This window comes from Microcaecilia unicolor, chromosome 12 (genome assembly GCF_901765095.1).
Source record: "Microcaecilia unicolor chromosome 12, aMicUni1.1, whole genome shotgun sequence".
Classification (NCBI taxonomy): Eukaryota; Metazoa; Chordata; class Amphibia; order Gymnophiona; family Siphonopidae; genus Microcaecilia; species Microcaecilia unicolor.
In genome coordinates this window covers 112,405,521-112,432,721 of record NC_044042.1, presented here as the reverse complement: position 1 = coordinate 112,432,721, position 27,201 = coordinate 112,405,521, and the positions used below count along the sequence as shown (strand labels likewise).

At 45.3% G+C, this 27,201-nt stretch overlaps 1 protein-coding gene across 1 annotated transcript in view; it reads right to left on the bottom strand.

Moving 5' to 3' along the window:
• The window catches only part of AARSD1 (alanyl-tRNA synthetase domain containing 1), a 223,285-nt gene that overhangs the window by 180,619 nt on the left and 15,465 nt on the right, over window positions 1-27,201 (bottom strand). Inside the window, exons 5-6 of the mRNA XM_030220995.1 lie at window positions 20,967-21,056; window positions 10,217-10,270 (exon numbers count right to left, since the gene is read on the bottom strand). Of these exons, the coding sequence (XP_030076855.1) occupies window positions 10,217-10,270; window positions 20,967-21,056 (144 nt within the window). The remainder of the gene's footprint in view (window positions 1-10,216; window positions 10,271-20,966; window positions 21,057-27,201) is intronic.

Sequence of the window (27,201 nt, the reverse complement as noted above, 5' to 3'; positions counted from 1 at the left end):
GGGAAATGTTTGTTACTCTAGCAAACTGGTCTCGGGGATTTGTTCCACCCCGTCTTAAATGATGTTACAAATACAGAAATAAGACCAGCAAGCTATACAATTGCATTATGTTTCAAAAATGTTTATTGTAAACATAGCGGTTAATTCTGACATTTACAACTCAGATAACACAATGTAATTGTAGATTTACCACACTAACTTCCATCATCAACATTTTTACCATTTTCACCCCCCCCCCCCCTTTCCCACCCTAGTCCCCAGAACCAAATTGTCTTACCAATTTATTGTTATAGTTCAACCATTGGAGATTGATGATGGTCATTCAGAACAGATACCTTGTTTTACATTCAATACAATAGCGTCAGTATCAGTCAAATATATTTCTGTTGAGATCTCCAGTATCAGCGTTTGACTTACGTGTACCTTAATCCCTGACCCCTAAGTCCCCCCACCCCTTTTTTTTTTAACTTGGCCATGTGAGAATGGTATACAATTGCATTAAATAGACAGAAAGGTGTTGTCTGTTGCTTCGACAGAATGGGTTCACATGGCTTTCTGCTGTTTCCCCGAGACCATAAATCCAAAGTGTAACGTTCTGCATGCACTATGGGAATATGCCAGGGAGACGGAGCAAGGTTTGCAGCAGGGGACTCTTGGAAAGGAAGATGGGGTGGTTGACATGGTGATCCAGACCAGTGGTGAACTGTTAGGGGCTGGAGCTGAGGAATGTGAGAGGGAAGAAGAGCAAGGCCTTGATACTAACAGGGCTTAATGTTGTTGGTGCCTGGCTCATTTCAGTCAAAAATTTTCTTTTAAGCCAATTCGGTTTTGATGTAAGGAAGATGCAGCTCAGAGCTGTTTTCCAGATAAAGGTTATACAGGCTTGACTGGTGTATATTCTATAGTGTCTCAAACCAAAATTCTCATTGTCTTTTTCAAAATTAAATTTATTTTCAGTGTAGAAAAAACAAAACAGGTTACAGTCACTTTACGCATAGTTTCATGTGATGTAGTGAGTAAATTCTTTAACAGGGCACCTATAAAAAATGTCCAGAAATGCACACACAGTTGACATATGGATAAAAGTGAGCTGGTTGATATTGTGTATCTGGATTTTCAAAAGGCATTTGACAAAGTACCTCATGATAGACTCCAGAAGAAATTGGAGAGTCATGGGATAGGAGTGTTCTATTGTGGATTAAAAACTGGTTAAAGGATAGAAAACAGAGTGTAGGGTTTACATGGTCAGTATTCTCAATGGAGAAGGGTAGATAGTGGGGTTCCCCAGGGGTCTGTGCTGGGACTGCTGCTTTTTAACACATTTATAAATGATCTAGAGAAGGGAATAACTAGTGAGCTAATTCAATTTGCTGACAACACAAAGTTATTCAATCGCAAGATGATTGTGAAAAATTACAAGAGGACCTTACAAAACTGGGTGTCCAAATGGCAAATGACGTTTAATGTGAGCAAGTGCAAAGTATGCATATGAGAAAGAGGAACCCAAACTATAGCTAAATGATGCAGGGTTCCAAAGTAGGAGTCACTGTCTAGGAGAAGGATCTAGGTGTCATTGTTGATGATACATTAAAACCTTCTGCTAAGAAGCCTGGCGGCTAAGAAAGCAAATAGAATGTTAGTTTCTGAGAGGAATGCGGTAGCCGTGTTAGTCTTCTTTTCCATGTTTTATTTTGTTTGATTTCTATTGATAACCTTGAGAGGAATGCAAAACAAAAATAAGGATGTTATCATTTGTATTGCTCCATGATGTGACTGCATCTCGAATACTGTCTTCATTCTGGTCACCGCATCTCAAAAAAAGATATAGTGGAATTAGAAAAGGTACAAAGAAGGGCAACGAAAATGATGAGGAAAGGCTAAAGCGGTTAGGGTTCTTTAGCTTGGAGACGAGACGGCTGAGGAGAGATATGATAGAGGCTTAATTTTTTGACCACAGCAACTTATCTGGTTAAGTGCTTAGCGGTTAAAGATAGGCCTGCTAAACATAGCCAACTGACACATGATCTATCCTGTTAGAGCCTAGCCGTTAAGTGCAGATGTTCAGCGACATATAACGTTATTTTTCAATGAAGATCTGTGGTTAGGTGCTAAAATGCTGACCAGGAGCTGTTCCTGGCTGGTGAAATAGTTTTAAATATCAGGCCCAAATGGCCTATAAATTAACTACGTCACATGAAGTAATTTTCAAATCCATTTCCTGCGGTATAGTTCTACATCAAGAAGTTACACAGGTGGTTTTCTTTGGGGAAATTAGCTGCACCTATGCAGGCTGTTAAAAACTTGTCCTCAGTAGTATTGGAGGACTTAATTACTGATGGTAACATAACACGGCAAACATTTAAAATATATCAATAGCAAAAGTAGCTGAGCCTCCATCCCAAGTATGTCACATTCATTTTCAGTGCACGAATAAAAGATTGTTGGCATCAACTGGGCATACCAACTCATTGAGTGCACATAATTTCCTGTGCTACCGCTTCTGTATTCTGGCTGTAAGTGATCTTGGCTGAACTTGCACATGTCCCAGCAGATGTGAATGGAATCGGAAAATTAGATGCTCATCTTTGCAGAGTTAGGTTCTTTAAGAAGACAGATGAACATTGCATGCTTAGAACCTGGTGGAAAGGTTAGTCTTGTTTCATTATCACTTTTCTTCCAGCTATAGTGATTGTCGGACACATACTGCTGTTTGTACCAATGTTAACTTCACAATTCATCCTGAAAGGAGAAGAGCAATTGCATATCATTTTCACTCAGGAGTGTGAATTATTCCAGTTTATTAAAGATTGTCCACATACATATGTTAGACACAAGATGGTGCCGCAAAAACTTTGAATAATAGCATGTGGCTGCCTTAGTCCCATTTCAATATGTAGAGATAAAGACCAATATACAGATTGATGTTTGGCCTTTATTTCTTAAATATTTGCAGGATTACCTCCTATAGGCAGGCTGAGTGAAATCAGTAGGTATGCCCCCCAGGGGTGTAGCCAGACACAATTGTGGGTGGGCACAAGAACCCCACCCAGCATATCTCCCTCTCTCCCCTAGGTGATTGGAGGTCTCTAAACCCCACTCTCATGTACCTTTTAAGTCCTTCAGTTCTTCACTGACAATGACTCTGACCTAATGCTTGTGCCGGCCCCAAGCTTTCCCTCTGATTCAACTTTCTGGTTCTACAAACAGGAAGTTGCATCAAAGGAAAGGCTGGGTGCCAGCATGAGAAGTGGGTATGAGGCACTGCTTGCCAGTGAAGAACACAATTTAAAAGGTACAGGGGCATTGTGGAGTGGAGTTGAGACCCCCAGTCAACTGGTGAGAGTAGAGGGAGAGATGCCAGAAGTCTTCGGCCAGGGGACCTGAGTTCAAAGTGGCCCAGCTACGCCACTGATGTCCACAGCTTGTATGTGATGCACCGGAAGATGGCTGGGCCAGATACCATCCTGGTTAATGTATTCCCTCAAGGCACCCAATCCTGTAAAATTATCTTCAAGTTGGTCCGTTGTAGATTTGGCTGGCTACCCCAGCAAAAGTCATGTAACATTCTTGTAGGCTTGTAGTTAAGTGTTCAAATGATGCACATAAAGAACATGGTGGCCACTAAGCTGAGAGTCTGTTGGCTTCTGGTATGTGCTGCTGGATTGTTATTGGTCCTCTCTTCTTTGACACTCTTTTCAGGTCCTGCTTAAAACAATGTGGCAGTGTAGCATTGGTGAAGCTCAGTGGAGTCTGGACAGGCTGAGCTAGGCCTGGGTATACTCACTGTTGAAGCGCTAGGCTTATAGATCTGGTTTCTTGAGAGCAGTGATTCCCAAGTCCAGTCCTGGAGTACCCCTTGCTAGGCATATTTTCAGGATATTCACAATGAATATGCATGACTTGAGTTGCATGCACTGCCTCTATTATATGCAAATCAAGTTCATGCATATTCATTGTGGATATCCTGAAAACCTGACTACCAAGGCGGGTACTCCAGTACTGGACTTGGGAATTACTGGTCTAGATCAGAGGTTTTCAACCCAGTCCTCATGACAAGTTTTCAGGATACCCACAATGAATATGCATGAGATAGATTTGCATACACTAGAGGTAGGACATGAAAATAACTCATGCATATTCATTGTAGGTATCCTGAAAACCAATTGACCAGGTGCGCCCTAAGGACTGGGTTAAAAACCACTGGTACAGAGCAGTGGTTCCCAAACCTCGGAGGGGGGGGGGGAGAACTCCCAGCCAGTTAGGTTTTCAAGATATCCACAATGAATATTCATGACAGTTTTGCATGCAGAGGTGGTGTATACGAGTCTCATGAATATTCATTTTGGCTATCCTGAAAACCCGACTGGCTGGGTTTCCCCCATGACAAGTTTGAGAACCACTGCTCTATACCTGTGGTTTTCAACTAGACCGCAGTGACCATTGGGTCAGTCAGGTTTTCAGTACCTCCCCAATGAATATGCATGAAAGAGATTTGCATACACTGTCAAGCATATTCATTGTAGATATCCTGAAAACCCAACTGGCCTGGTGATCATGTAGGACTGGGTAGAAAACTACTGCTCTAGACCAGGGGTTCGCAACCCAGTCTTTTGGACAAACCCAGCCAGTCAGGTTTTCCAGCTCTGCACGATGAATATACATGAGATAGTGCATATATAATTTATCTTCGTTGTATGCAAACCGGTCTCATGCATATTCATTATGGAGATCCTGAATGGCTTGGTGTGGCCCGCAGACTAGGTTAACCCTGCTGTAGAGAAGCTGGATTCTGACACTGTACCAGTTCTTTAGGGGAACTCCAGCCAGTCAGGTTTTCAGGATCTCCACAATGAATATTCATTACATAGTAACACAGTAGATGACGGCAGAAAAAGACCTGCATGGTCCATCCAGTCTGCCCAACAAGATAAACTCATATGTGTATACCTTACCTTGATTTGTACCTGCCTTTTTCAGGGCACAGACCGTACAAGTCTGCCCAGCAGTATTTCCCGCCTCCCATCTCCGGCTCTGGCACAGACCGTATAAGTCTGCCCTCCACTATATTCGCCTCCCAACTACCAACCTCTCTTCCCCCACCTGCTCCGCAACCCAATTTTGGCTAAGCTTCTGAGGATCCGTTCCTACTGCACAGGATTCCTTTATGCACATCCCACGCATGTTTGAATTCGGTACCGTTTTCATCTCCACCATCTCCCGCGGGAGGGCATTCCAAGCATCCACCACCCTCTCCGTGAAAAAATACTTCCTGACATCTTTTTTGAGTCTGCCCCCCTTCAATCTCATTTCATGTCCTCTCGTTCTACTGCCTTCCCATCTCCGGAAAAGATTTTTTTGCGGATTAATACCTTTCAAGTATTTGAACGTCTGTATCATATCACCCCTGTTCCTCCTTTCCTCCAGGGTATACATGTTCAGGTCAGCAAGTCTCTGCTCATACGTCTTGGAACGCAAATCCCATACCATTCTCGTAGCTTTTCTTTGCACCGCTTCCATTTTTTTAACATCCTTCACAAGGTATGGCCTCCAAAACTGAACGCAATACTCCAGGTGGGGCCTCACCAATGACTTGTACAGGGGCATCAACACCCCCTTTCTTCTGCTGATCACACCTCTCTCTATACAGCCTAGCAACCTTCTCGCTACAGCCACCGCCTTGTCACACTTTCGTCGCCTTCAGATCCTCGGATACTATCACCCCAAGATCTCTCATTTTTAATACACTGCCTCCTGTATCTCCATAGTCATTGTGGATATCCTGGAGCCGTGACTTCTGTGGGGTTCCCCCAGGCCAGGTTTTCAAAGCACAGCACTATACAAATGTATTGGGGGTAAAACCGATCAACCTGTTCCTAATGATTATGGGTGCCATCTGATCCAAGGAGGTTTGATAAAAGGAGAAAGCATCATTTATTTATTTTGTTGCATTTGTATCCCACATTTTCCCACCTATTTGCAGGCTCAATGTGGCTTACAATGCTCCGTTATGGCATTCGCCATTCCAGAGTGGAAGTTACAATAGTTGTCACATAGAGAGTAGGTTGACAAGATAAGATTAAGCAGGTATGTTGTTTTTAGGTTCTGTGTATTGTGGTTACATTATTGTCAGTGAGAGGGGTTGTTAATGCGTGGTAGATTAGGATAAGAAAATATATTATTAGGAGCTATTGGTTAGTGTTCATGTTAGTGTTGATTGTATGTTGGAGTAAGGGGAGTCAGTGGTTGATTTACCGTCTGTAGTGTAGACCGATGTGGTGCAGTGGTAGATAGAATTTTATGGTCGTTAGTGGGACTTTGTGAAGTGTATCATGGTGTAGTGGAAGGGTTGCAGGTCAGAATCTGCAATACAGGCAAGTTTTACAGATCAGTGAATTGCGGTAGGGTACAGAAATAGCGTTTTGAGGTTTAAGTCAACAAGTTAAAAGACATTACTATTCACATGAAACCAATGACTATCAGATTGAAAAAGTCATCTGAGGAATTTTTCACTCACATGTAAGTAAGCTGTGGAGTCTGTTACCCAAGGGCGTAGCCAGACAGCAGATTTTGGGTGGGCCTTGTGAAGAAGTGGGTGGGCACCAAGTGTTCTCCTCCCCCCCCCCCACCAATGTGATGAGGCCAGTATCAGCAGCTTAGACTGCTGAAGTGGAGAGCAGTGTTTTCAGCACCATCAGGGGAGGGGGGTCTTCAGCTGGCGAAGCTTGGGATCCCCACTAGCTAGCACTAAATATGTGCTTCTGTTGGGTGGGCCTGAGCCCTAAGTGAATGGGCCCTGGCCCACCCAGGCCCACCTGTGGCTACGCCACTGCTGTTACCGTGGTCAAGATGAACAACTTGTAGCCCATAGTGAGTTATTAGCCACTTGGGACAATGCTATCTCCGTGGTAGTGGGGCTGTGGTGGACTCGCAGCGATCGGCTGCTTCAGGGAGGATATCGGCGGAGTGGTCAGCTGTTCGCCCCTCCTTCGTCCGCTACTAATCCGCTGTGTGCAGCTCCATTTGGCGCTTTCCGGCGCTCTCTTCGGTTTGTCCAGGGGTTCCCTTGCTGTCGGTACTAGGTTGCAGGTGGGTGTCACGTTGAGGAGGGTATCGGCGGGATGATCAGCTGGTTTCGTGTTGTTCGGTCGACGCTGACCCGCTGGATGTTGGTGGTTCCTCCCGCCGCTCTCTCACACCCTCCGCAATCCGTTTGACCAGAATGTTCCTTCGCTTTTGGTGCTGGGTTGCGGGAGTGTATCGGCGTTCGGTTCATGGGGTTCAGGGCTCCGGTCCGGAAGGGGGTTGTCCGTGGGCCGTCGTGGGACAGTTCCGACGCACTTGTCGTCCCGGCGCGTCGATGTTAGGGCTGGCCAGGCCACTCAGCAGGGATGGACCGTCGGCGCCAACTCACCAGAGCTCCTGTCCGGGAAGGAGCTGCTCTCGGATTGCCGTGGGACCGGTCCGATTCACCGATCGCTCCGTCTCTCGGGTTTCCCGTCCTCCCCGGTCAGGTAAGGGTCCTCCAGGTGAAAGCTGCCCACGCGGTAGGGTGGGATCATCGGCTTCGGCTCGTCTGGAGGGTCCTCTGGCGCGGTGGAGAAGCGGTGATTCGGCAGTGATTGGCGCCTGGGTTAGGTAGCTTGGTGGTTGGTGATCAGATGCTCCGGTGGCCGGCGGTCTTGCTTCTGGCCACGTTCAGGTCAGGGTCTCTGGAGGAGCATCGGCTCCGTGACCCTTAGTCGGCAGCCATCTGAAACTGGTCTCCACCCAAGGAGGTTTTCTCTTCAGTGCAACTGCTGCCAATGAAATTGATAGGGTGACAAGTTCCACCTACTGGCTTCAGCCCACAGAGTAGATGATGACAGATAAAGATAAGTCCATACAGGCTGCCCAACAAGATAAACTCAGTATAAGGTATGATACCGTGACCTGATCTTGATTTCTCCTTGCTCTTTTCAGGGCATAGACCATAAAACTTCTGAAGCTGTCATTGAAGCCCCCGGAATGCTTCACTCCAACCCATCCAAATCTATTCAGCCCGATCAGGGCACAGACCATAGAAGTCTGCCCAGCATTGGCCTTGTTCTCCAACTTCTGAGGCTGAATCTGTCCAGCCACGATTAGGGCACAGACTGTAGAAGTCTGACCAGCACTAGCTTTGCTCCCAATTACTGGTGTTTCCACCTAATCTCCACTAAGCTTCTTTAGATCCATTCCTTCTAAACAGGGTTCCTTTGTATTTATCCCACACATTTTTAAATTCTGTTACCATCTGCATCTCCACCAACAGGAAGGCATTCCAGGTACCCTCTAGGTGAAAAAAATACCTCTTCATGTTATTCCTGAGTCGTCCCCTCTTCAACCTCAATTCACGTCCTCTAGTTCTACCACCTTCCCGTCTCTGGAAAGGGTTTGTTTGTGGATTAGTACCTTTCAAATATTTGAACATATGATTCACGTCACCTCTGTTTCTCCTTTCCTGCAGGGTATATATGTTCAGGTCATCAAGTATCTCCTCGTACGTCTTGCTATGCAAACCCCATATAGTTTTCGTTGCTTTTCTCTGAACCGCTTCAAATCTGTTTACATCCCTAGCAAGATATGGCCTCCAAAACTGAACACAAGGCCTCGCCAACAACTTGTACAGAGGCATCAACACCACCTTTCTTCTGCTGGTTGTACCCCTCTCTATGCAGCCTAGTATCCTTCTGGCCGCAGTCACCGCCTTGCTGTATTGTTTCTTTACCTTCAGACACCATCACTCCAAGGTCCCTCTCCTAAGCCAAACTTGCCAATCTCTCCCATCCAATCCGATACATTTCTTTTGGATTTCTGCAGCCCACTTGCATCACTTTGCACTTGTTGATATTTTAACTGCCAGACCTTTGACCATTCTTCTAATGTTTTGGAGATCTCATGGATTCTACTCCCTCCAGGTTATCTATTCTATTGTCTATCTTCGTGTCATCCACAAAAATACATTTTCCTTCTAACTCTTCAGCAACAGAATCAGCCCCAGCACTGACCCCTGAGACACGCCACTACTACTCACCTACCTTTCCTCTGAGGGAATTCCATTTGCTACCACCACCACCTTCTGCCACCAGTTGGTCAACCAGTTTCCAAACCAGTTCACCACTTTGTGTCATAAGTTCAGCTCTCTCAGCTTATTCATGAGTCTTCTGTGAGGGGCCTTTATCAACAGCTTTGCTGAAATCCATGGTAAAGCCATGTTGCCTTGGATCCTGTAACCCGTTTGCTCCTAGAAAGTTAACTATATTTTCCTTCAGCAGTGACTCCATTACTATTCCTACCACCGACATGAGGCTTACCGGCCTCCCACATCTTCCCTATCTCCGCTTCTATGAAGACGGACGACATCCACTCATCTCCAATCCTGCAGAATCTCTCCCATCTCTAAAGATCTATTAAATAAATCCTTAAGAGGTCCCACTAGGACTTCTCTGAGCTCGCTCAGTATCCTGGGATATATCCCATCTGTCCCCATAGCTTTGTCCACTTTCAGATTTTCAAGCTGTTTATGAATACTTTCTTCTGTGATTGTTGCAAGATCCACCCCATTTCCAGTTATACCCTCAGCAGCCAACCTCAGACCTCCAGGATTTTCTTCTGTGAATCCCCAAGAGGGCAGCTGACTGCAGACCTTCTCCAGAGTTTTCTTCCATGAACCTCCAGGGGACGTATTTGTTTAGCATGCTCACTTTATCTTCATCACTCTCCACATAGCCATTCTCAGCAACTTTCAGTCAACAAAGTTGCAGCCCTATAGTCAGCAGCACTTGAACCTGCATGGGGAGACCTCAGTGGATTTCTAGTCCATCATCTTAAACACTTGGCCATGACTGCCACCTAATAATTGGCCAGATAGACTCAAACCGCCTTGATCTGACTAAGGAGCTCATTTTCAAAGCACGTAGACTTACAAAGTTCTATAGGTTACTATGAAACTTGTAAGTCTAAGTGCTTTAAAAATATTCCTCTATATGTCATAAGGAACAAGCTAGTCTAGGTTCTGGTCTTGCCTGATTTCATACATAGGCTTGTAGTTCTGATTTTAAACTCACAGGGACAATTAGAACTACAAGCCTGTGGACATAATAGGATAAAACCAGACCTGTACTGACGTCATAACCCTACCAATAGCTTACGTATCAACATTGAATTTATGAGTCACAGTGTCATAGGTAGTACATACATCCAGATCATCCATTGTGGGAGGGGGTCCTCTATCGCTCACTTTCTGGATCATCTACGATAAATAGAAAACAAAAGGCAGTGAGGAGAGAAAATACATCCATATACTCTACCTGCAGCGTTATGAGAGAAGAAAATGCACCCACCGATTATGCCTGCAACACTATAAGGACAAGAAATGTACCTGCTGCACTACGAGAAGAGAAAATGCACCTGTAGCATTATCAAAGGAGAAAGTACACTCAGATTGTACCTGCAGTACTGAGGAACTGTGCCCTGATGCCCAGGTCTAGAAAACCCATGAAAACATGATTTTTAACATTGCCACTATGAGTCCAGACAAGAATCAAACCCTCTGCTTTAGTTTTACAATAAAATATCTTATTCTCTTTCCTCTTCAAGCAGCTGTTTACCAGTCCAATTACTCCAAAAACGCCAGCTTATTCACCCCATAGGTTGCTACATATCTATTGCTAAGTGCTGAAGTGTATAGTTTGGATGTTGTTTAAATGAACAAAATAGAAGCACTATTTACAGTTATTTCTTGCTAATCTTACTACTACTGCTAATCATTTCTGTAGCGCTATTAGACATATCCAGTGCTGTACACATTATATACAGGTACTTTCTCTGTCCTTAGAGGGCTCACAATCTCAGAGGCCCTTTTACAAAGGCGCGCTGAAAAATGGCCTGCGGTGGTGTAGATGCGTGTTTTGAGCACACAATCATTTTTCAGTGCGCCTGTAAAAAGTGCCTTTTTAAATTTTTGCTGAAAATGTCCATGTGGCAAAATGAAAATTGCCGTGTGTCCATTTTGGGTCTGGGGCCTTATCGCCTGCCACTGACCTAGCAGTAAAGTCTCACGCAGTAACCGGGTGGTAATGACCTACGCGCACCAAATGCCATGTGGCGTGTGTCTGAAAATAAAAAATATTTTTCAGACATGCGCCTAAAATGAAATTACTGCAAGAACCACACAGTAGCCAGGCGGTAACTCCATTGTAGCGCACATTGGGCTTGTGTAGATGCTTACACGGTTTAGTAAAATGTGCCCCCAAGTTTTTTGTACCTGGGGCAATGGAGGATTAAGTGACTTGCCCAAGTCACAAGGAGTTGCAGTGGGAATCAAACCCAGGTTGCCAGGGTCAAAGCCAGCTGCACTTACTTATTTATCAGTTAAAGTAGTTCACTGATTAGAGAGTCATGTAGGTTTAATTTTTTCCCTTTAATATGATGATATTTTCCTACTGAAGATAAACACAGTAAGACGCATGCCACCATAATGAGAATAGAGACAGAGATGTCAAACAATCATCACGTATTCTTTTCTGGATAATTATTGTTTTTGTTTGTTTTTTTATGTTGAAATCGTTGTTATTGATGACAGCAAAATTACAAATACAATGCAAACAACGGTTAAACATTTATCATCAAATAGTTTCATAAGTACATGTATTGCCATACTGGGAAAGACCAAAGGTCCATCAAGCCCAGCATCCCGTTTCCAACAGTGGCCAATCCAGGCCACAAATACCTGGCAAGATCCCCCCAAAAAGTACAAAACATTTTATACTGCTTATCCCAGAAATAGTGGATTTTCCCCAAGTCTATTTAATAATGGTCTATGGGCTTTTCCTTTAGGAAGCCGGCCAAACCTTTTTAAAACTCCGCTAAGCTAACTGCCTTTACCACATTCTCTGGCAATGAATTCCAGAGTTTAATTACACGTTGAGTGAAGAAATATTTTCTCTGATTAGTTTTAAATTTACTACATTGTAGCGTCATCGCATGCCCCCTAGTCCTAGTATTTTTGGAAAGCGTAAACAGATGCTTCACATCTACCCGTTCAACTCCATTCATTATTTTATAGACCTCTATCATATCTCCCCTCAGCCGTCTTTTCTCCAAGCTGAAAAGCCCTAGCCGCTTTAGCCTTTCCTCATAGGGAAGTTGTCCCATCCCCTTTATCATTTTTGTCGCCCTGCACCTTTTCTAATTCCACTATATCTTTTTTGAGATGCAGCAACCAGAAGTGAACCCAATATTCAAGGTGCAGTCGCACCATGGAGCGATACAAAGGCATTATTACATCCTCATTTTTGTTTTCCATTCCTTTTCTAATAATACCTAACATTCTATTGCTTTCTTACCCACTGCAGAACACTGAGCAGAAGGTTTCAACGTATCATCAATGACGACACCTAGATCTCTTTCTTGATCGTTGACTCCTAACGTGGAACCTTGCATGACGTAGCTATAAGTCGGGTTCCTCTTTCCCACATGTATCATCACTTTGCAGTTGCTCACATTAAACGTCATCTGCCATTTAGACGCTCAGTCTTCCATAGTAACATAGTAGATGACGGCAGAAAAAGACCTGCACGGTCCATCCAGTCTGCCCAACAAGATAACTCATATGTGCTACTTTGTGTATACCTTACCTTGATTTGTATCTGTCTTTTTCAGGGCACAGACCGTATAAGTCTGCCCAGCACTAGCCCCGCCTCCCAACCACCAGCCCCTTGATTTGTATCTGTCTTTTTCAGGGCACAGACCGTATAAGTCTGCCCAGCACTAACCCCGTCTCCCAACCACCAGCCCCGCCTCTGCCATCCAATCTCCGCTAAGCTCCTGAGAATCCCTTCCTTCCGAACAGGAGTCTCGTAAGGTCCTCTTATAATTTTTTACAATCCTCCTGTGATTTAACGACTTTGAATAACTTTGTGTCATCAGCAAATGTAATTACCTCACTAGTTACTCCCATCTCTAGGTCATTTATAAATATGTTAAAAAGCAGCGGTCCCAGCACAGACCCCTGGGGAACCCCACTAACTAGCCTTCTCCATCAAGAATACTGACCATTTAACCCTACTCTCTGTTTTTTATCTTTTAACCAGTTTTTAATCCACAATAGAACACTACCTCCTATCCCATGACTCTCCAAAGGTCCCTCTGCTAACATTCTTTCTGTCTTTCCCTAAACATTCCCTTCTTACTACGTCCCTCCCTCCCTTCTTCCAAGTTACAATCAGAAAGGACTGGAGGACCTAGGCTTACTGGTTCAGGATACGGCTCCGCGTCACCGGTGTCAGGGTGGCCCAGAACCGCTCCCAAACCCGCTGGAATCGAATTCCTCTTTCTGAAGTTAAGGCTTTTATACCTAATCATTCCATTATCAACAATGTTATCATCTGTGCTCACCAAGCAATGGAGGCACCACTGTCGAGTCTAACCAGCAGAGGAGAATTGCCTTCTTCCCCATCAGGACAGTTCGTTTCAAGAATCCGGTCAGGCCTAGGGCTCGTGGCTTTGCTATTTGGAATCTGTCCATCAACAGTAGCAGTGTTGGGGTGATCCTGCGTGACCACATAGTCGACACCTGGGTAAATACCTGGAGCCAAAATCCGCGACTATGGGGCAATGCCAAAACATATGTCCCAGTGTCGCCCTGGGTCTTCCACATTGGGCACAGTTATCTGAGGTCCTGAGTGCCGCCCTATAAGCCCATGTAGGTGCTCTGTATAAACATAATATAAATTTGAACTGTAGTTCCCAGAGTTGTACATCTTGCACCCATGACTGAGTATCCAATAGGCAGGCCTTTAGCTGCGTCCCGGACACTAGCACCACCAGATCTTCCGACCAACTGGACGCAAAGAGATCATAATTAAGATCCTTTGTGGTCTCTCTTAGAAACTTGTGGTGAAATTTCAGGGGTATGTGTGCTTGAGTTTCCAGAGTTAGCGCCTCTTGGAGAGTCTCTTGTACATCCTCACTGAGGTTTTTCCAGCCTAAGCTCCGCACATAACGATGTAGTTGCATATATGCAAATATGTCTGTCAGTGGCAAACCATATTTTTCTCTTAAGTCTGCAAACTTGTGCAGCTGTCCATTTCCTGTTAGCACATGATACAAGTAGCTCAATCCTTTCATGCACCAGCGTGCGAACACTACCGAGTCAGTGCCTGGCAGGCAGTCCAGGTTGTGGTGCAGGGCTAGGTAAGGCATACTTGCTGCTGAGAATTTATGATGTTTAGAAAGCCATCTCCAGGCTGCCCTCACTGTTCTGAGGAACTGAGAGGTTCCCAGCCCCCCAGGGCTACGTTTCAGTATGGAATGAATCTGCCAGCTGAAGTGATTGGGTCCCAGACTTGCAAGTTCTAATGTTGTAGCAGAAAAGTCGCTTGTTCCTCTGTACCAGTCATTAATATGTCTCATAGCGCAAGCAACTGACAGATATTGTACATTCAGCAAGCACAGGCCTCCATGTGTTCTCGGCTTCCGAAGGACAGCAAATGACACTCTGGGCCGCCTCCCTCTCCACAAAAATGACTGCATTGCTCTGGTGAGTGCTCTCTCATCTCTAGCTCTCAAAAACAAGGGGAGCATCTGAAAAAGATAAATCCATTTTGGAGCGAGCATCATATTGAATAGATTTATTCTGCCAAGCAATGATAGGGGGTACACCGTCCAGAGCTGCAACTTTCCCAATCGTGTCCTGCAAGAGCGGGGCCACATTACATGCATACAACAATTTTAGATTCTTAGGAATCCATAAACACAAGTACTTAATGGGTCCCCCAGTCCAAGATATCTGAAGTCCCCGGCCCCAGTCACACTCTTCCCCCCTCTTCTACCGGAAGTACCTGTGATTTCCTCATGTTCAATGTAAACCCAGACACCTGCCCGTATGCCTGGAGTACCTTTATTAGTGACCCCGATGATGACTGCGGTTTTGTTTGTTTTTTAATGAATACAGTATTTAATAGCTGATAAAAAAAAAAACTTGAGCAAGCACACACTTGAAAAAAGTTGATAGACTTGTTTATGTTTCACTTATCACTTAGGACTTAGTTTTGGCGAAATATGTTCGGGTTGGTTGTTGGTCCTGGGGAACTGTGGAACTGAGTTCGATTCCCGGCACAGGCAGCTCCTTGTGACTCTGGGCAAGTCACTTAACCCTCCATTGCCCCATGTAAGCCGCATTGAGCCTGCCATGAGTGGGAAAGCGCGGGGTACAAATGTAACAAAAATAAAAAATAAAATAAATTAATATACCTCTTTGGAAGCTCTATTACAAGAATTTATATAGAGATTTAAGGTGTTTGATGCTAAAAATCTATTGGTTCATTATCCTTGAATCTTTCTACCTTTGAGATACATTATTTATGTGCACATCTTTGTCCTGAAATTTTATTTTTCATAGGGAGAAATTTTTTTTCTAGCATTTTTTTAATATATGTAATCAACTTTTATTTTCAAGTGTTCACTGGAGAGCCAACAAAGATGCCTGGGATGCATCAAACTAGTAGGTGGAGCTACTGAGCTTTCCAGTAAATATTCCCTGGGGTCTGAGGTTTGCTCATCTGGCAGTGGCATAGCTAGGATTGAATGGGCCCCAAGGCCCCTCCTCCCCATAACACCCATTGCTCCCAAGATACTAGGGACCGAGGGGGAGGAGAATGCACATTTCCTAAAGCTGACATATTACAATTAATTCAGAAAAAAAACCCTTTTTTTTTTCTACCTTTGTTGCCTGCTTTGGTCCTACTGTCTATGGTTTTTTTTTTTTTTCGTAACTTTCTCCAGGATCTCCTGTCCTTTTGACATTTCTTCTTCATGTCCACCATCCATTTTTCTTATGTGTCTATCAGTCCTATCCAGTCTCCCCTCTGTCTCTGTGTCCTTGTCCCTATGCTCCCTCCAGAACCAGCATCTCTTTGCTTAAGCTGTCCCTCCTCATCTCTCCCTCTTCCCTTCTTTCTGTGCCCCCTTGACCCCCACCAACCCACCCACCTACCTTCCTTCTGTAGTCTGGCATCTTCTCCCTCCAGTTGGGCCAGTGTCTCACCAGCCCCCCCCCCAAGTGCAATCTCTGCCTCTGTTCCCCTACTCCAAGTCTGGCATCTCTCTCCTTCTCTTCTCTTCTCTTCCCCTTCTCCTTTGATCCAGGTTCTCTCTCCTCCCCCCACCAGTGCGCCTGGGTCAAGCATCTCCCACCCTCTTCACCCGCATAGGAGTCTGGCATCTGCCTAACTCCATTCCCTCCACCCCCCCAGTCCTCCAAATGCTGGCAGGTCGCAGCAGAAATAATGCTGAAAGCTGCTCCCTGTCCTGTCCACTGGAAGTTGCATCAAAGAGGTGGAACGCAGCAGAGGAAAGGCCCCGCTGGACAGGGAGCAGCCTTCAGTGTTAACTGTGCTGCAACCTGCCAGCAGTTGGAGGATCGTCGGTTGATGGGGGGGAGGAGAGTACAGGTAGGCAGATGCTGCACCTGGATGCAGTGGGGGAAGGGGGCTCCAATATCAGGCAGCTCATACCATTGGGTGGCCCTGGGCATTTTGCCAGGCACACTCAATGGTAGCCACACCTCTGCCACCTGGGTCTTATCATTTTCAATAGCTTAGTCTGCCTTATTTTTATAAGAGGGATGGAGTGAGGAAAAAGTCATTATCCATTCAGTTCTTGAAACTGGCTTTAGAGCGCTGCAGATCAGTGCTTAATCAGAGACCATACTGGATCAGAGAGGTAATTGGAAGACAACCCCCTCCCCCACCAGTGACTGAACTGAGCATGCACAGGAGTGCTTATGGCGGCTGAAGTGCATTGCCGACTTGAGCACTGCTCTGGCAGTACAGGCGGGACTCCTGGAGAAGACCTCTGTGGTTGGCAGGGCTTGGCATCCTTACCAGGAAAAGTATACCTCAAGGCTGCAGTTACAGTTGTGGTGAGGGGGGGTGAGGGAGAGAATAACTGGCTCAGGCCCCGATGCAAAAAGGCAGCTGTAAAATACAGCTGTCTCGCTAACAGACAGTGATGCATAAAGGGGATTGCATGCAAATGAGCTACACGGATCCTCCTTTGTGCATCCTCGCTGTTTGCGAGTTTCTCTGATGCACTGGACCTCCCCGACCCAACAATTTTTTTTCTAATTTAGCCTAGTGGTCCAATAGACCACGACCCCCCAAACCTTTTAAAAACACCCTGGTGGTCCTGTGAACCACGACCCCCCCCCCCCACACACACACACACACAACCTGCAAACCTTTTAAAAACATTTTCCCCAGTGGTCCAGTGGACCGCGACTCCCCCTCCACTACTCCCGAACCTTTTAAAAACATTTTCGCTGGTGGTCCAGTAAATCGAACTCCTTCTCCCGCGCGTGCACACACATCCCCTCCCGTACTCGACCCCTACCCTGCCCCTCCCTGTACCTTTACAATAAGGTGGAGGTAGGAGCAGTAGCTCCTTCCTCCTGCCAGGAACAAAATGGCGGCGCCCAGGCCTTCCCAGTGCACCCAGAGGATCACCAGGGAAAATGTTTTTAAAAGGTTCAGGGGTCGTGGGGGGGGGGGGGGGCATGGTCCACTGGACCACTAGGGAAAATGTTTTTAAAAGGTGGGGGGGGGGGTTGCAGGCCATTGGACCACCAGGGAAATTAAAAAAAAATGGGGGGGGGGGGGCTCCAGGAGGCGAGAGGTAGGAAGCACAAGTAGGCAGCCTTTGCAGCTGCCTGCTTGTGCTTCTCTCCTCTCCGACAGCTCCAGAGCAGCTGTAAAATTTGCTCATTAAATTAAGGCTGCTCTGGAGCTGTGCATCCCCTGGAATACAGATTAGACTATGAAGGAGCTCATTAGAATACTAATGTGCTCATTGTAATATATTTGCATAGGGTTCTCGGTGGTTGCTAACAGCACACGTTAGAGCCATGGAAAACCCCTTTGTGCATTACTAAGTACCTAAACATTTGCTTTAGACTGGCTAGAACCAGTCTAAAGCAAACATTATGTCGCGTGCTCGAGGACCTTGGCATACTGTCAGGCTTCTTCCCCGGGAGCACTGGGTTCGTGAGCCCATGGGCCACTACCGTGGAGCGGCAGTGGCAGGCAAGATCACCTCCAAGGTAGAGATGAGACAAAACTGGACCGGAACCTCGGACTGGAGTTCTACACCGGAATACATGGAACTGGAACGCACCGGACGGGTGCGCACTGGAGTGGAGCCCGCTGGACTGGAACACACTGGAGGGCCCCACAGGACTGGAACATACAGGAGTGAAACCCGCTGGACTGGAACACACTGGACCTAGGCTTCACCTACGCTTGACCACCTTTCCCCGAGGGTTGAGCCCTCAGGTTCTGGCAGCCGATAGGACTTATAGGAAAACCCGGAACTGGAACAGCAGGAATGAAGATCCAGGAGTGCTCCCTGGCACCTAGGCGCAGGCAAGGCCGACAGGCAGGGACTGTCCGGGTTCTGGCAGTCGGCAGGTTTAAACACAATGACTAGTAAACTGTACCTAGGCTAATAGAAACGCTATACCCAGGGAAACCAGTCATACACAAGAAACATACACAGAGCACACTCAGGAGACTTGAAAGCTATACACCAGCTAACAACAAAGCTGTGCCCAAGCTAACAAGTCATGCACTGGAAACAAACACAGAGCACTAGCAAAGCTATACACAGGCTAACAAGCCACACGGTGCCTAAGCTGGCTAGTCTAAACAAACACAGAGCACTAGCAAAGCTATACACAGGCTAACAAGCCACATGGTGCCTAAGCTATCTAGTCAAACATAGAAACTCACACAGAGCAAACACTGAAACAGTGTACAGAGCACTCTATACACCAGGGCCCTAGATGAAATGCAAAGGCCAGGGCTGTAGTCTCTAAGTGATTAATAAAGCCCTTCCACACCAGAGGCACAGCTGCAGCAATCACCTTGCATCCAACAGAGGCTTGACACACAGAGAAGTCAGCCCAGCGGGAGCCATCTTGGATACTGGCATAGAGGAGTTGGCGGCAGCCATCTTGGAAAAGGCATAGCCCACACAGGTGAGGTTCAGTAGGGCAATCAGCACACAGAGCCAGAGAGAAACTAAGACAGAGACAGACATAGAGACAAGCAGAAGCCAGCACAGCCACTGACTCCCAGAAACAGGGTAAGTCTGAGGGTGGTCACGGCCACAGACATAACACATTAGCACTGTAAGCTTTGTGCATCTGGCCCTCAGTCCAACTTTGGTTGTTGTCCTCCCCCCACCCCCCCAAAAAAAAGTGTGCTTCTGGCTATGCCCCTGCCACACGCAAGGCAGCTTTTACTGCAGCTTAGTAAAAGGTAATGGAGGATTAAGCGATTTGCCCAAGATCACAAGTGGGATTTGAACTGGTTGTCAGCTGGGTGTTCTAACCACTAGGCTACTCCTTATGGATAACAAAAATCAATGCCAGGGCAATCTATAGGCAAATTAGCTTTGTGCCCACCAGCAACACCAACATGCTGATTTCCCCCCTCTTTCTTAAGCCCAGCATTGTGAGCATGTTTGAAATGTGGGCGAAGCATGTGCTGGCCTTCAGGAAGAGGAAAATGAACAATGGGGAGTTGCAGGACAGGCTTCCACCACTCTGTGCAGCCAACTCAATTGTCTCTGCGGCTGGCAAGATGTAGGGATCCCAAAAAAGAGTGGTCAGCACTGCTTTAGCATCTAGAAGTTATCCAGACATGTTGAATGTGATCACCCCAGGGACCCATGTGCAGATCTAACGTGCAGTGACAGCCCAGGCAATCATTAACCTCACAATAGAATTTATTCTCTCCAATGGCCGATTCTGATACAAGAACCTCAAATTAAACGTGTGATTAGGATCACCTGTTTTTTTAAAGTTTATTGTGGGTTTCTAATGACAGATGCCAGCACCCCCTAATATGGTAATTTTTGTACAGGAGGATCTATTACTGGCAGAAAATGATTTGTGATCCAAGGCTGGATAAAGGTAGCAGGAGTTAAGGAACATAAGTGATTCAACATGTGACCCCTCCTAAAAGGTGTTTAAAAAATGACTGGGGCTTGGGACGCTGCAAATGAATCGTTCAAAGGCTCCAGAGTGTAAGGGAATTGTGGTCATTGTGTAAAGCATGCTCATCAATTTGTTGTGGTTGTGACCCCCATGATCACAGCCAAATAAAATAGTGTGACCCCTCCTGGAAGTCCATAATAACGCTGCACCTTTGGAGAGCCCACGCAGGTCACGCACTTTCTCTGATCCCATTTGGAGTCCCAACACACAGTGTGGGAAGCTCTGGTAAAGAGTAATGCCTCTATGGTTCTGAGCAGAGCCAGGCTACATGTCCTCCAGCCCAGCACTGTCACTGCAATAGGGTAAAGTATGAGACTGGGAGATGGGGGGGGGGGGGGAGAAACTCCCTAGAGAGTAGAAATAAAGAAGCATGGTGCCAGATCTTAGCCTATCTCTGACTGAGCTGGAAGAAATAGGCGCAGGAGTGTACTAGTAAACCAAAAAGATAAAATACATTTAAAAGTCATAGGAATAAAAAGTTTAGTTAGCATTTCAATGTATTTTGGGGGCCTGGTATAAATACCCCATTTCCTTCCCCTTTAATCTGCCCTTAGTGTGATCCCATACAGAAGGTTGCTTCCTAGACCCAGGCTGACCGCACAGGCTAACCCAATCCTATTTGTTTTTTTCTCCAAAGCATGCATGGATTTGAAGTTCTGAATGTCCCATTTTATTCCCTTAGATAATATAAACTACAACTCCAGGCATACAATGGGGCAAAATCAGGACTGGTACAGCATGTTTGGTTGATCCTATGCCACATTCCAATCATATGCTAATGGAGTGCTTGGGAGAAACCCAGGCCTGCTGCATCCATATGAAATACATATGTTCCCACAGGTCATATATTTAGGAATGTGGCCCGTCAAAGCCACGTTTGTGCACTTACCTCTGCATAATGTTCCACCTGGGCCATTTCACTCTCTTCTTCACCTTCCCAGTCTCTCCAGTTGTCAAAATCCACAAACAACCATGCTGGCTGTAAAAGCAAACAAAAGGGGGAATATAAAAATCCTGAGTGGTGTAGAACGAGTAGAAGTAAATTGAGTTTTTACTCGTTCCAAAAGTACGAAGACTAGGGGACACTCAAGGAAGTTATATGAAAATACTTTTAAAACAAATAGAAGGAAATATTTTTTCACTCAACAACTAGTTAAGCTCTGGAACTCTTTACCAGAGGATGTAGCAACAGCGGTTAGTGTATCTGGGTTTAAAAAAGGGTTGGACTAATTCATGGAGGAAAAGTCCATAGTCTGCTATTAAGACAGACATGGGAAGCAACTGTTTGCCCCGGGATTGGTAGCATGGAATGATGCTGCTAATTGGGTTTCTGCCAGATACTTGTGACCTGGCTTGGCCACTATTTGGAAAACAGGATACTGGACTAGATGGACCATTGGTCTGACCCAGTATGGCTACTCTTATGTTCTCGGAGGCAGAGGAACAAGCAGGTAAAAGAAAAAAAAAGAGAGAAAGGCATATTTAAAGCCAAAAACAGGAAAGAAAACAGTGAATATCTGATTTTAAAAGCAAAACCTTGTCAGTAAACATTCTTGCCAGGGTTTCTTTCATTAAGGTAACTGTTAGATATGAACAGGGCTTTTTTTGAGGGGGTACTTGGGGGTACTGAGTACCGGCACCTTTTCCATTGTCTGCTAAAATTGACCGATGATCCCCAAGTTTTAATGAAAGAGCTCAGGCTCTACACACCAATTATGTCTTGTCATAGATTCTGTGACTGGTTGCAGGGGAGCCTGGCTATTGTAGGGTGGGTCCTCAGTCATCACCCCACCCCTGAAGGGTGGCCTAGCATGTAAGTACCGGCACCTTTTTTGCTAGAAAAAATGCACTGGATATGAACATTCATATAAGGTAGACCAGGGCCTTGCTAACACGGTAAGCGAGGTAAGCACAGCAGGGGGGCGCCGACCTCTGGAGGGCGCCTACCGTTTCCTGAGTTCAGCTCACTTGCAAAATGTTTTACTTGAAGCTGTGATTCTCCTCTCTCCCCTGCCCTCCCCTCTTCGACCACAGTGCTCACTGAGGCAGGCAGGCTCTGCTGAAGCTGTTTGAAAGAATACAACCAGTGCTATTTATGTCTTTGGTGTGGGACAAACTCCTCATTCAAATTAAAGAGAACAGCCAGGTTTGGAGGGAGGTGTGCAAGTGAGACTGGGGAGAAATAAAAACTAAATAGTGTAATTGTTAAAATCTGTAAGTGGTTCAAAGTTTTTGGGGGTTTTTTCTCTGAGCTTGTACACTGAGAGGAGGGCATGACTGCAATGATGTTTGCATAATTATCAGTAACCTGATAGCTACAGCTAAAAGCCATTTCATTGGCTGATGGTTCCAACAGTAGTTTCAGAGGAAGTTTAGCTGAGGTAAGTGAAAATCTGATTGTTTTTTTTGGTGTTTGTTTTTATATAAAAGATTCTCCTTGGATAGGGAAGAGTCTGTGATATGTGAAAATATATTTTGCTTTAATGAAATTGCTAAACTTTAGAGTCAGAGACTTATCAATGATCAGAAAAAGAAAGTCACCAGTCAACAAAGGTAGAGAAAAATCAGAAGTAAAACCGACCCAATGTGTACTGTAATTAATTTAAATCTCTGCAGGGCCATTGTGCAATAGGAAGAGTTTCTAGGATAAGCAGCATAAAATGTATTATACTGTTTTAGGATCTTGCCAGGTACTTGTAACCTGGCTTGGCCATTGTTGGAAAGTGGGTTTGATGGACCTTTGGTTTGTCCCAGTATGGCAACGCATGTTCTTATGTTTATCACTGGATGGATGGACCACTCAGGTCGTCATCTGCCGTCATTTACTATGTTTTTTTCCTAAAAGAAAAGTCCATAAGCCATTATTAAAATGGAGTTGGGGAAAATCCACTGCTTATTTCCAGAATAAGCAGCATAAAATGTATTGTACTGTTTTGGGATCTTGCCCAGGTAGTTGTGACCTGGATTGGCCACTGTTGGAAACAGGATGCTGGGCTTGATGGACCTTCGGTCTGTCCCAGTATGGCATATACTTATGAATCACAATTAATTAGGAGTCAAATTTATACTATGTAACCAAGGACCCGATATACAAAAATATTTAAACATCCTGGGGAGGTGAATTAAACAGCACTCTGGCTGTTTAAATCACCTGTATGGAACGCTATACACAGACCCTCAGGCGCAGATATATGCGAATGGTCTACAGTCTGAATGGTTCCCGATAGGGAGAGGGACAAGGCAAGGTTGTCCATTATCACCGCTTCTATTTATTCTAGCGTTAGACCCCCTACTGAGGGAGATTCAAAATAATATAGATATTCGAGGGGTGGTGCTAATCACGGACCCGAGGTGCTCCCTGTCATATCTGATGGAAAGCTTAAAGGAGTATGGGGACTTTTCGGGGTTCCGGTTAAATCTTTCGAAGTCAGAGGCCCTAGCCAGCTCTGAAGACCTACAAAGAGGGTGGGGGGATGGTTTTCCATTGAGATGGGCGCAGGGTTCTTTTAAATATCTGGGAATACAACTTCCAATGGATACCAGGCAGATTTATGACCTTAATATGGCCAAATTGCTAAGTGACACCAAAGAGCAGTTGGCACGGTGGTCTATGCTCCCTGTGTCGTTAATGGGGCGGATACAGTTGTTCCGTATGATAGTATTTCCACGATGGCTCTATGTATTACAGGCCCTTCCTTTGTGGTTGGCAAGGCGGGAATTGGGGACACTCAGAAGAATAGTGATGAAGTTCTGTTGGGCTGGCAGGAAACCTAAGATGAAGTGGCAACAGCTATTAGGGAACTGGAGGGTGGGGGGGTTAGGATTGCCGGATATGCGGGAGTATAACCAGGCATGCCTCCTGCGACATCTGCGGGACTGGCTCCTGGGCTCGACCACATACACGGATGTAGGATTGGAAAGGGCATATTTTTTCCCGTGGCATGTGAACAATTTACTCCATATTAAACGGCTAGGGCAGTTACCTGTTAGACTTAGAGAAAGCATGTTGTTGGGGCCGTTGAGGAAGGTGTGGCGGGAGCTACTGCAAAGGTGGGGACAGGACCCGGGTTCCAGTGTATTCCTTTCACTGGCTGGGAATGATGATTTCACCCCAGGCAGGGAAAATGCTGTGTTTCGTAGATTACAGGAACAGGGCGTAGAGCTACTAGAGAGTTTTCTTCAAGAGGATGGAACCTTGATTACATTGGCTGACTTCCAACAAAGATGTTCTGGGGGATTGGCGGTGCTCTTTGCCTATCAACAATTAGCACATTATGTGCGTAGCCTAGGGAAGGAGGGGTTGTCCCTTAGCTTTGGGAGACAACTCAGGGAATTTATGGAAGGGGATGCATTGGGGCAGGTTTCAGTCTCCTGGTTCCGCAAAGAGTTAGAGAAAGGGCAACCAGAAAAGCAGATATCAGAGGTGGCAACGAGGTGGAGTGCGGAAGTACAACAACAAATTTCTGAGCATCATATAAAGCAAGCACTGATGGGTATACCGAAGGTGGTTTATAGTGCAGAACTGCAAGAGTGTCAATTTAGAATCTTACACAGAGCGTACTTTTCCCCTAGAAGGGCTTTCCATGCTAAAGTAGTGTCTTCAGACAGCTGCCCGAAATGTAAACAGAACAGTGCAACATTGGTGCATTGCCTATGGCAGTGTAGAGCTCTCAAAGCCTTCTGGTGGAAACTGGGCAGATACATGGGAGAGGTGCTGGGGTACCCAATTGCTCTCACCTTTGGGAAAATGATACTGGGTATCCCTGGGCAGTGGGGGGTTGGGACTCAAGGGGAGCGGCTGCTTCTGAGCAAGGCATGCATAGTGGGGAAAAAGTGCATTCTCAACCACTGGGTGGTGGATGTGCCTCCCTCTCATTGGTATTGGAGAAACAAACTACATCAACTGATGCTTTGGGAGGCTAGAGGGGCACGCTGGACACCAAAGAGAAGGACACAGTTTCTAAGTATCTGGGGGAAATACATAAACAAGATATCGCCCCGAGCGCGTAGTCAAGTGCTCAACGGGCTGCCCTGAAGATTGGAGGACAATGGATGAGCATAGGTACAAGAGACACATACAGGAAGGGGGGAGGGGGAGGGATGTAGGGGGGTGGAGACCACTTAGGAATGAGCATGGGGGTTAGGGAAGCGGGCGGGAAGGGTGGGGAAGGAATCTAGGAAATAAAGAAAAAGCAAATCATATGGGACATGTAACTGTTTTGGATAGATGTTATAAACATTGATTGTAACATAGCAAGCTGGGATCAGCAAACAGAACATTGTGTATGTTGTACATGTTTTTAGTGTAATTGCAGTTTCAATAAAAAATGATTTAAACATAAATCACCTGTATGGGATGAACCGGGCATTGTTAGTGGCACTTAACCGGATAATGCACTGAAAATACCTGATTAGTGCTCAAGCCGAAACCAGCTATTTTGCGGCTTTCCAGGGACAGATCAGGCAGTTAGCTGGTTAAAATAACTGCATAAAACACAGTCCTATCTTTGGGCTCCTTTTATAAAGCTGCGGTAGTGATTTCTGGTGTGGATTTCGTGGCATTTGCCGTGTGGGAATTGCTACCATGGCTTAGTAAAAGGAGCCCTTAATGCAGTTCTTCATAGCCAGTTAGGTGCCAAATATCGCACTTAAGTATCTATGTTTTAGCCGGGGGCTCCCTATAACTGGAAATAGCCCAGCGTTGAATTTCTGGATTTGATGCTGGCGGCAATCAGCAAATGCTGATTGCTGCCAACTGAATATCAATCTCCAGATGTTAAATTTAGAATGTGCATTAGAGACTACAATGCAGGCCGCACACGGGCCACATGTTTGACACACCTAGCAAGCAATAAAAAGTCCCTTAAAAAAAAAAAAATAGGTGAGCAAAATCAAACCAAGAAAACAGAAGGAAGGACTAGTTTAGTTCTTAATACAAACTAGAAAAGGAAAATAGGACAAAAGGAACCCAAAATAAAAATTGTTTGCTCTCCACCAGTAAACCTGTTGCCATCCTAATCAATATTCACACCTTTGTAATACAAGTAAAACATTTAAATATTTTTTTTGTTACATTTGTACCCTGTGCTTTCCCACTCATGGCAGGCTCAATGCGGCTTACATGGGGCAATGGAGGGTTAAGTGACTTGCCCAGAGTCACAAGGAGCTGCCTGTACCAGGAATTGAACTCAGTTCCCCAGGACCAAAGTCCACCACCCTAACCACTAGGCCACTCCTCCACTCCATTATAAGTTAAAACATTATAAATTCAAATAATTGTTGGGAAGGAAAAAAAATCCTCAGAGTAAGCAACGGACAAAACCATTTTGACTCTGAAGCTTTTTCCTCCTCAACAATTATTTGAATTTATAATGTTTAATATGATTATTTAAATGTTTTACCAGTATTACAAGAGTGTGAATATTTATTTATTTATTGCATTTGTATCCCACATTTTCCCACCTCTTTGCAGGAAATACATTATACATAAGATAGATATTTAGTATTACAGACAGATCTTGGGTGACATGATTATAATAAGACAAGATAGTAGTCTAACAAGCAGATATACTAAGTCTTTCTGGATATATGTGGAGGGGTTCACATTTGTTGGTCTTTGTGGTATGCCTTGTTAAAGAGATGGGTCTTCAGTAGTTTGCAGAAGTTGGTAGCTTCATAGTTCGTTTTTAAATTACGCGGCAGCGCGTTCCAGAATTGTGTGATCAGGTAGGAAAAGGTTGACGCATGCGTTAGTTTGTATTTTAGACCTTTGCAGTTGGGGAAGTGAAGGTTGAGGAATGTGCGGGATGATTTTTTGGCATTCCTGGGTGGTAGGTCTATCAGGTCTGACATGTAGGCTGGGGCATCCCCATGAATTATTTTGTGAACTAGGGAGCATATCTTGAACGTGATGCGTTCTTTGATTGAGAGCCAGTGTAGCTTTTCTCGTAGGGGTTGAGCACTTTCATATTTTGTATGACCGAATAGGAGTCTAGCTGCAGTGTTCTGGGCTGTTTGGAGTTTCTTGATTATTTGCTCTTTGCAGCCAGTGTATAGTGCGTTGCAATAGTCTAGATGGCTGAGTACCATTGATTGCACCAGGTTTCGGAAGACGGACCTTGGGA